An 8,957-nucleotide genomic window follows, 5' to 3' on the forward strand; every position below is an offset into this window, starting at 1 on the left:
CTTGGGAGGCAGAGGCAGGTGGATGGCTGTGAGTTCGAGGCCAGCCTGGGCTACAAAGCGAATCCAGGACAGCCAAGGCTACACAGAGAAACCTTGTCTTGGGGGGAAAAAAAGATGATCACATGAAAAAAAAAAAAGGGCACATCGCCTTGGAGGCCATGGCATTGTCTTGTTAATACTGTTAGGGAATCTTCCTTTGCTCCACAACAGGTTTTCTGTTGAGTATATTACAATAGGCTGCACTTGTGAGTTTTTCAATCAAGATGTCTGAGGCAATCTTTATGAGAACAAAGTTTTATTCCGTACATACTTTGGAAAGTTAAAGCTATGCCACAGCATCCTCTGTTTTCAAAGCAGCCCTGTTGCCTGTAGCACATGGTGGTGGGTGGCAAAGAAGAGAGCCAGTACTGGAGATCATGTACATCCCAATAGGAGACTGGAGAGCCTGGGGGGGGGGGGGGAGGCACACTTTTAGAACTGTCTCTTGCTAGAACCCTGTCTTCTGAGAATTATCCCGGAATCACCTGAGCACCACTTTAATGCTTCCCCAGAGCTTGATCTCAAGTCACCTAAAGATCTCCCTATCCACAGGCACTTCTTAAAGTTCCTATCACTGCCACACTGGGAACCAAGCTTACAACACATGGGTGTGACCAGTTTCTAAGTGTTATGTATGTGTAAACACTGAACTACTAAATACATTCAGAGTGAAAACAAACAGGAACTTGGATGGACTGCTCTTGGCATCTCACTCTCCCAGTTCTTACAGAGTCTAGCAAGTGTAGCTACAGGATTGCACTCTTTATTCTCCAGCCACTGAGCCAACAGGTCAGAAAGAGAAACAGAATAGAAATCTGCTATGGTTCAAAACCACACGCCAGAGTGTGGGGCTTCAGTGTGCTGACTAGTCTGAACGGAGGCTGAATGAAGAGGCAGCCTCAGGAGCAGGCGCTCTGACTGCCTACCCTTCTTTCTCCTGCTCCATTTTCCTTCAAAGCAGGCTATAGAAATTAGTATTCCTCTTCCCTAAAGCAGGTCATAGAAATTACAGTTCCTACCCCCAAACATGAACCATAAAATCTAAACTATCTTAACCTTCTCCTACCCTCCTGTATTCTGAGCTGCTAATGAAGAAATTCTGACAGATCTTTTCTAAAAGGTCAACTCCTCCTCACTCAAGCATACTGACAAGGCAAAGAGACACCGAGAAGGATCTCTGCAGACAAGTTCTGCCCGGCTCTTCCCCTCGGTCACTGCACCCGCTCACACCTCCTGTCCAGTTACACTTCTATCGGGCTATCCATTCTTCAACCCCAAAAGGGAAGCAGTTTTCCTGCTCTCTGAATTTTCATATAATCTGCTAAGAAACGGACCGTGCTTTTTTCCTGTTAGCCTATCCCTACATGTAATGGAATATCAATGTGTTTCACTCCTACATGTCTATTTCAGCTTTCTTTCTTTCCGTCCTTCCCCTCACCTCTTTTTATTTGGGGGGGGGGAGGGTGTGTGTTTTTGAGAGTCTCACTAGGTAGTACTGGCTGTCCTGAAACTCGCTCTGTAGACCAGACTGCCCTTGAACCCAGAAATTTGCCTGGCTCTGCCTCCCAAGTTCTGAGATTAAATGGGGAGGGGGAGTGTTGGTGTTTTTAAAGGTGTGCACCACCACCAAGCCTCTTTATTTCAGCTTTTAAACTTGATTTTATTTTTTTTCTTTACAGGGCAACAACTAGGTGTTTGTTTCTTTCTCTTTCACTCTCTCCCTCCCTCCCCCCACCTCCATCTTTTCTACACATATAAGAAGTTGCTCATGAGAATACTAATGACCTGCGTTCATTAGGAAATCGGGCCAACTAGACAGCATGAAACTATTCAAATGTCAAAACACTGATTTCCTACAAACTTAGATACAATACCAAGAACCCAAACATGCAAATAAACTTATTTTTAGATGAGCAATTTACCATTTCCTAATAATCTGAATAAAGATTTCACATGATCTACATACCTAGAACAAGAAAATCAAGTTGTTAAGACACATAAAACTCTAGGAAGTTTGTGAGGTGTGTGTCTGTGTGTGTGTGTGTGTGTGTGTGTGAGAGAGAGAGAGAGAGAGAGAGAGAGAGAGAGAGAGAGAGAGAGAGAAGAGAGAGAAATACAATAAACATGAAACAGAAACAAAGATGTTGCAGCTAAAATAAAATGTTTCTCACATGTCAAAGCAGAGGAGTTTCCACAGCACTGGCCTATTCCAAACTGACTCTGACATAACTGAAGATTTGGGTTCCTCTTCCTTCCCAGAATTTCACAGGCCAACTGCAACGGCTAGAAGACTAACAGCAAACAGCACCACCTTGACGGTCTGTGAACAGGCAGAAACTACCACCACACAGACTAAAAAGAGGGATCAAAGCTAGTCTTTTACACAGGACACAGGACTTTTTCCGTTTGTTTGTTTTCAAGGCAAGGTTTCTCTGTGTGGCCTTGGCTGTCCTAGACTTGAACTCGCCTGCCTCAGCCTCCCTGAGTGCTGGGCCTGTGCCACCAAGCCCGGCTCACAGGAATTATTTCTTTTTTTGCCTTTTTTTTTCCCCCAAGATAGGGTTTCTCTGTGTAGCCTTGGCTGTCCTAGACTCCCTTTGTAGTCCAGGCTTGCCTCCAACTCACAGCGATCCACCTGCCTCTCCCTCCTGAGTGCTGGGATTAAAGGCATGTGCCACCACACCTGGCTTACAGGAATTATTTTTAAAGATAAAGATGAAAAAGAAAAGATACCAAGAAATGGTCAGACAGTGCATAAGAAAATAAAGTGTGGTAAAAGTAAAGCTCACCTTCTTTAGGAGGCCAACGCTAGTCTGTTACTACACAAAGCAAAGTTTTTACAAAGCAGGGGGGCCATTTAATAGAGATGATGCAGAGGAACTGGGCAGACTTGCAAGGATGACGCCTGCAGCATCAATTCCCAGCCCTCCACATACAAAGCACTACTTGGTTTTTTAACAAGTTAAATGAGTTGACAGCACCTACTAACACACATGACAAGGACCAAATGAGAGTAAAGCATCTGCTGGGGCGGAGGGTAGGGGGACACACACATGTGTACACAGTTTCACAAAAATCAATAAATGGTTGGGGTTTTTGTTTGTCACCAGGCAAATAATCAAGACTTTTTTTTTTTAGAATAATTAATATCAGTAAGCAGGACTAAAAACAAAACCTAGAGATGAGAGGAAAAAAGGAACAGTAACCGAAAATACTATTGAAAATAATAGTGAAAAAATCTGGAAGACCTTTTGATTCGGGCCCACATGACTAAGAAAATATTAAGGTTATTAAAGAAATATGATGCCGGGTGTGATAGCACACACCTTTAATTGTAGCACTCAGAAGGCAGAGGCAGAGAAATCTCTGTGTGTCCCAGGCCTGCCGGATCTACATAGTGACTTCCAGGACAGCCAGGGATGTTACATCCTATTGGAACTCTAGATGAGAGAAGCATGGGAGAATGGCAAAGTTGAAGGATCCAGAGGATCCTAGAAACCTACAAGAAGAACATTATGATAGGCAGATTTTATGGCACCAGCCAAGGACAATACAGGTCGTAAACTTCAAACCCCTACCCAGATCTAGCCAATGGACAAGACATTCTCCACAGTTGAGTGGAGAGTGGGGTCTGACTTTCACACGTACTCTGGTGCCTCACCTCTGACCATGTTTTCTGGAGGGGGAGACCTGGTGGCACTCAGAGGAAGGACAGCAGGTTACCAAGAAGAGACTTGATACCCTATGAACATATACAGGGGGAGGAGGTTCCCTCTCAGTCACAGTCATAGGGGAGGAGAGTAAGGGGAAAATGGGAGGGAGGGAAAATGGGAGGATACAAGGGATGGGATAACCATTGAGATATAGCAAGAATAAATTAATAAAAAAAAAGAAAAGAAATTGGGGGCAAGGGAGGTACACAACTCACAGTGAAATTAATTCGAAGTAACAGAATGTGTAAGATAAACCAACAAAAGCAGCAAATCTCAAGGTTAAGGAAAATAAGCTGGTGATGCAAAATCCGGACACAGGAGAAGAGACAAGCAGATGAAACCAAAGCACAGGTACAGCCAGAAAAGAAAGGTGAGACCCAAAACCAAGGATACCTAAGACAAGCCGGACCATTTGAGGGTGCTGGCTCAGAGTGGGTACAGACTAGTCCTTCATGGCACTTCACACGGGGCAGCTCTTCAAACGCAGCCTAACTTCCAACTATGAACTGAACAGACATGGGATTGCTGTGCAAGACAGAGCAAAACTTGCAAGGTGCTGAAAGTTACTATTTATCGTAACTCAATTCCCAGCAAGACAGAACTAATAAAGGATACTTATAAGTAGATAATATTCCAGTATCTCAAAACTAAGAGAATTGTAGCTTCATCTGCTTCTACACCCACACATCTGATTGTAAGCAGTATTTGGGAAGGGGGGAATATTTATTTTACAAAAATGCAGTTGTTTTAAGGTAGATCTCCCTGGCATTTATTTAGAAATCACAAGACTTGATGTCCGTGTGAACATTCAGATAAAACACATTTCTTCCTAGGTTCTTCACTGGAAAAGTGTATTGTTTCACCCTTACTGTATTCTCTGACGGATTGGAAGACCAGATAGTTTAGTCTTGCAATTAAGCTTAGTAGGTTAGGGGTCAAGATGTTTTTAAATCACAATAGATGTTTTAAGTTAATAGAGATGAGATATAATAGATACTAATCTCCATTCAGAAATGTAAGCAATATTTTTAAAACCAGTTTTCTCCCTTTGTTTACTGACAGTTAATTCTCAATTTTCCAGGCCCTCCCCTCTCCTCTACTTTGGTTTCTTCCTAAAATCCCAACTTTGGAAAAACAACTCCTGATGAAATCTGAAATGGCTGTTCTTAAAAACCCAATTGGGGCTGGGAGGTGGTGGCGTACACCTTTAATCCCAGCACTCAGGAGGCAGAGGTAGGTGAATCACTCTGAGTTTGAGGTCAGCCTGGTCTACAAAGTGAGTCCAGGACAGCCAAGGCTACACAGAGAAACCCCTTCTCAAAAAATCAAAAAAAAAAAAAAAAAAAAAAAAGAGAGAGAGACTTTAGTATTCTCTCATTTTTGGAATGTAATAATTTTTGTGGTTTTTTTTTTTCCCCTGACCAAAACAAAACAAAGCTCCAAAAAGAGAGAGGAGGAGGAGGAAGAGAAGGATAATAATTTAAACTGGGGATATAATCTCCTCTGCTTTTTATTGGAAAAAAAAAAAAAGCTGGGCTTAGTGGTGCATGCCTGTAATCCTAGAACTCTGTGAGTTCGAGGCCAGCCTGGTCTACAAAGAGCATCCAGGACAGCCAGGGCTACACAGAGAAACCAAGCCTTGAAAAACCAATACACAAAGAAGCAAGCAAACCACAAGACTGAAAACCATTGATTTATCTCTGGCCTCCTCCCATGAGCATTCCCCAAAAGGATTTTCAGGTTAAACTAGGAAGCAAGCTGTCCCATCAGGCACACAGCACTGCTCTGTTGTGGTCCCCGGAATCATGGAGGGCCTCTGTACTCCTGAGCTCCAACTCCAGACATTACTCTTTTCGGAGCACACGAGCTCAACATATTCCCAACTCTTCCCACTTCAGTAACTAATAGTGAATGCATTTTATATTCTATTGAAAATAGTTTTCTGTGCTGAAGCATTCTGTGTCCCACAAATATGAGATATCCAAGACTATCTAAGAGCTGAGGCAGACACTTAACATCTAACTTCTTAACAGGCAAGAGCAGCTCAAATCTTTTACTCTACACTGGTTTCTCCTCAATACATAATTTGATCATACTTTATTTAAATCTCAGTTTTGGTCATATTTCCTTAAACTACAGTTCAAACACCTGCAAGAAAATAAAGAAATTAATATATCCTAAGACACAAACCCCAGTAATACATTTTTAACTCCCAGAAATAAGCAAATTTTAATCTTACCTACTTTGTATTTGTTCAACTTACAGAGGTTCAGCTGTTTTACTATGAGACCACCAGAACCTCATCTAAAGTGACACCACAACGGTTTCCTACACTTATTTCTTTAGACACTTTGATGAGGCAGTTTCTGGTCAAGAGTACAAGGCAGAGCCAAAACTGAGGCTCAGACACTCAGCACCCCACAAAAGCAGGGCAGCTCCAGAGAGGCAACAGGAAAGGGACTTCCTGACTAGCCACAGGGTCAGAACGACACTACTTCGGCTTTTATGAAAAACCAGTACCAGCATACTGTTGCCAAGACACCATGTATCTCTTCCTGTCTTTTAAGGCCAGTTGCTAAATAAAATACACACAGTTAAGTCTATGCTTTAAGGAGAGACCTGTTTAGACTGAGATGGCTGCCTATGATTACTTTAGTACGTTGTTTTCCTTGGGAGCTATCAAAATTAGTGCAATAAAACATCTTTAATAAATAAAATTAGCTACTGTACGGACCTGCTTCCTTTCGGTCTTGTTTACTCGCACGCCGTGCAGTACCACTATTCTTCCACTCAGACTTCTCCCTAGCAAAATATTTAATCCGTGGTAGTTTTTTTCTTATCCGAGTACAAATTTCTAGGCACTGATTTTTCTACCATACTTCTTCACCAAAAGTAGCCCCCTCAAGTTTAAACAATTAAATGCTGCCATGTAACCATATGGTATTTAAACTTTAAGACGTGCAATAAAGAAAAAGTAAAACTTCGTGTAATATTCTTTAGGCAATCATTCCGTCTCTTGGAAACTCTGACTGGGGTCTATGTAAACACTATTAACCTATTTCATATGGAAGTATCACATGTGGCCTTAGATATTGTGAAAGTCTCAACATATTAAGTTGCAAAATACTGGCTAGCAGGCCAGTCAAGGCAGCTCATGTTTGATCCCAGCACCTAGGAGGTGGAGGCAAAAGCTAAGAGTTCAAGGTCAGCCTCTCCTACACAGAAGGTTCTAGGTCAGCCTGAGCTATCGGACAATGTACCAAATCACAAAATACACCATCAGTTTTTAAGTGACTTGCTATTTAAAGTGTGAAGCCCATGTTAAATAATAGCATTTAACAATAAAGAATGTAAGAAAAAAAATTGGAGGGATCCATATACTGTTACCTGACTCCCCCCCCCCCCCAAAATCGACATTCTATATACAATTCCAGTTTTCGTGTGTAAAAACACTCCTCAAAGGCACCGACAAAATACTGACTGGCCCTAACTGTATATACTTGGAATCGGGTTACCCTGAATAGTAGGAGAGTACATATTGGGGTAGGGGACCTGGAGGCAGAGGGAGGGCAGGAGTCTTGTGTCTTCATTGTTTGGCAGCTCAATTTTTCCCCCTTACGGAGCACGCAGTACTTTAGTTTAAAAAAAAAAAAAGCTCCGTTGCTGAGAGTATTCCTCCTCCTCCTCCTCCTCCTCCTCCTCCTCCTCCTCCGTGCCCAAATTCTTCAGATTTGTAAATGCATAGCTGTGGTTTCATGATCTTAAAAAGACACGGATAAACGAAACAAGCCGGGGGAAAAAAAAACACACAAAAACGCCTTGGCTCTGCAAAACTGCTCGCCCTACTTCTCCTCCCCGGTTCTCCCGGCTAGTGTCTAAAATGCCAAAACAGCGGACGCGCACCGCACTTACCGAAGACGCAGAAGACGCTCAGACACCAGCAGCAGCAGCAGCAGCAGCAGCGCCAGCTCGGTCCTCCGAGCCCCGTCCCAGCCCCCGCGTCACGAGCCTGCGTAGGCGGGAGCCCTCCAGGCCAAAGCAGCTGCAGGCCGGCGGGGGGCGGAGCGTCGTCGAGAAAGCCCACGAACCGGGCTCCGCATCCGCCAGCGCCGGCGCGAGAGGGCGGGGCCCGACCCGCCACCCGCGACCTGGGCAGCCGGACTGTCCCAGCCTCCACGAGGGCCCACGAGCCGCGCATGCGCGGGGGAGCCCCCCCGGGAGAAAGGTGCGTGTCAACAGCGGGCCCGGGAACCGCCCCCAAGCCCAAGCCCGGTTGGACTCCGCCCCCTCGCAGACCGCCCCGCCCCTTAACCAAGCAACGCGAGGCTTTCCCCGGCAGCCGGCTGCTGAGCAGATCCCGCGAGAGCTCCGGCTCCTACGGCTCGGCGGCTGTTTGTTTGCTAGGTAGCTCCGCACCGCGGCTTCTCGCCTGCTAGGTGTCTGCGTCCCCGCCGGGTGGCACCGGCCGCCTGCATGTCCGTGGGCCTCTCCACTCCAGCCTCGCCTCGTGTCTCGGTAGCGGGAGACCCGCGCGCCCCCCTTGACCGGCGGCGAGGCGCTGCTGACGCCGAAGCCACAGCCTTTTATGGGAAGGAGCAGTTGTTGAGAGACGCCTGAGATCGGAAGCCCGGAAAGCACCTCCTTAGTAAACACGTCTCTTCTACTTTGAGACTGGTTTGTTTTTTCCTTTGTTTCCAGCACATAAAAGACATTGTCTCCAAAATGCTGTGATTTGGTTCATCTTATTACATCTTTTGTTCACTAATTTGTTTCCCTCCAAACCACTATGATCATTCAAACCCTTTGTGGGTTTCCCAGGGAAAATTAGAACACCGTTGAGTGCCCCGGGTATGATGGCACTTGCTTGTAATCCCAGCACTTGGGATGCTCACGGCCTGTCTGGACTACACACGTAAATCAAGTCTCTATCAGAAAAAAAACACTTGACGCCTCGGTCACTGTCACCTAATGTAACTAAATATGTGCAAAATGTTTAGAAAGAACAGGCTGGTGAAACCAGAGCCTCCATGAAATTGATCACTGAAAACAGTAACAAAGTTAAGTGCTGTAATTACCGAACTTTCAGCTCAACAACTTCCCTCTCTGCTTAAAGTACAACTGTATGTTCAGTGGGCTCCCCTAGGCTGAGGCCTTAGTCCCATCTTTGGATTTCTTGCCTGGAATCAAAGCACTCCTGGTTGTGAT

The 8,957-nt window shown here is 44.8% G+C and overlaps 1 protein-coding gene across 3 annotated transcripts in view; it reads right to left on the minus strand.

The window, feature by feature from the left end:
* Positions 1-7,964, minus strand: part of PCMTD1 (protein-L-isoaspartate (D-aspartate) O-methyltransferase domain containing 1) — a 73,831-nt gene extending 65,867 nt beyond the window's left edge. Inside the window, exons 1-2 of one of the 3 annotated variants that reach the window (XM_084784749.1) lie at positions 7,665-7,791; positions 6,487-6,554 (exon numbers count right to left, since the gene is read on the minus strand). Coding sequence is in view for 1 of the 3 variants with exons in the window: in XM_084784750.1 (XP_084640876.1) it covers positions 7,665-7,950 (286 nt within the window). In the remaining 2 variants the exon portion in view is untranslated. Of the gene's footprint in view, positions 1-6,486; positions 6,555-7,664 lie in introns of all 3 variants that reach the window. The other 2 variants (XM_084784750.1, XM_084784748.1) reach the window with 2 other exon arrangements.
* Between the last annotated feature and the right edge of the window lie 993 nt (positions 7,965-8,957).

Source organism: Acomys minous (assembly GCF_964271855.1).
Source record: "Acomys minous genome assembly, chromosome: 1".
Lineage (NCBI taxonomy): Eukaryota > Metazoa > Chordata > Mammalia > Rodentia > Muridae > Acomys > Acomys minous.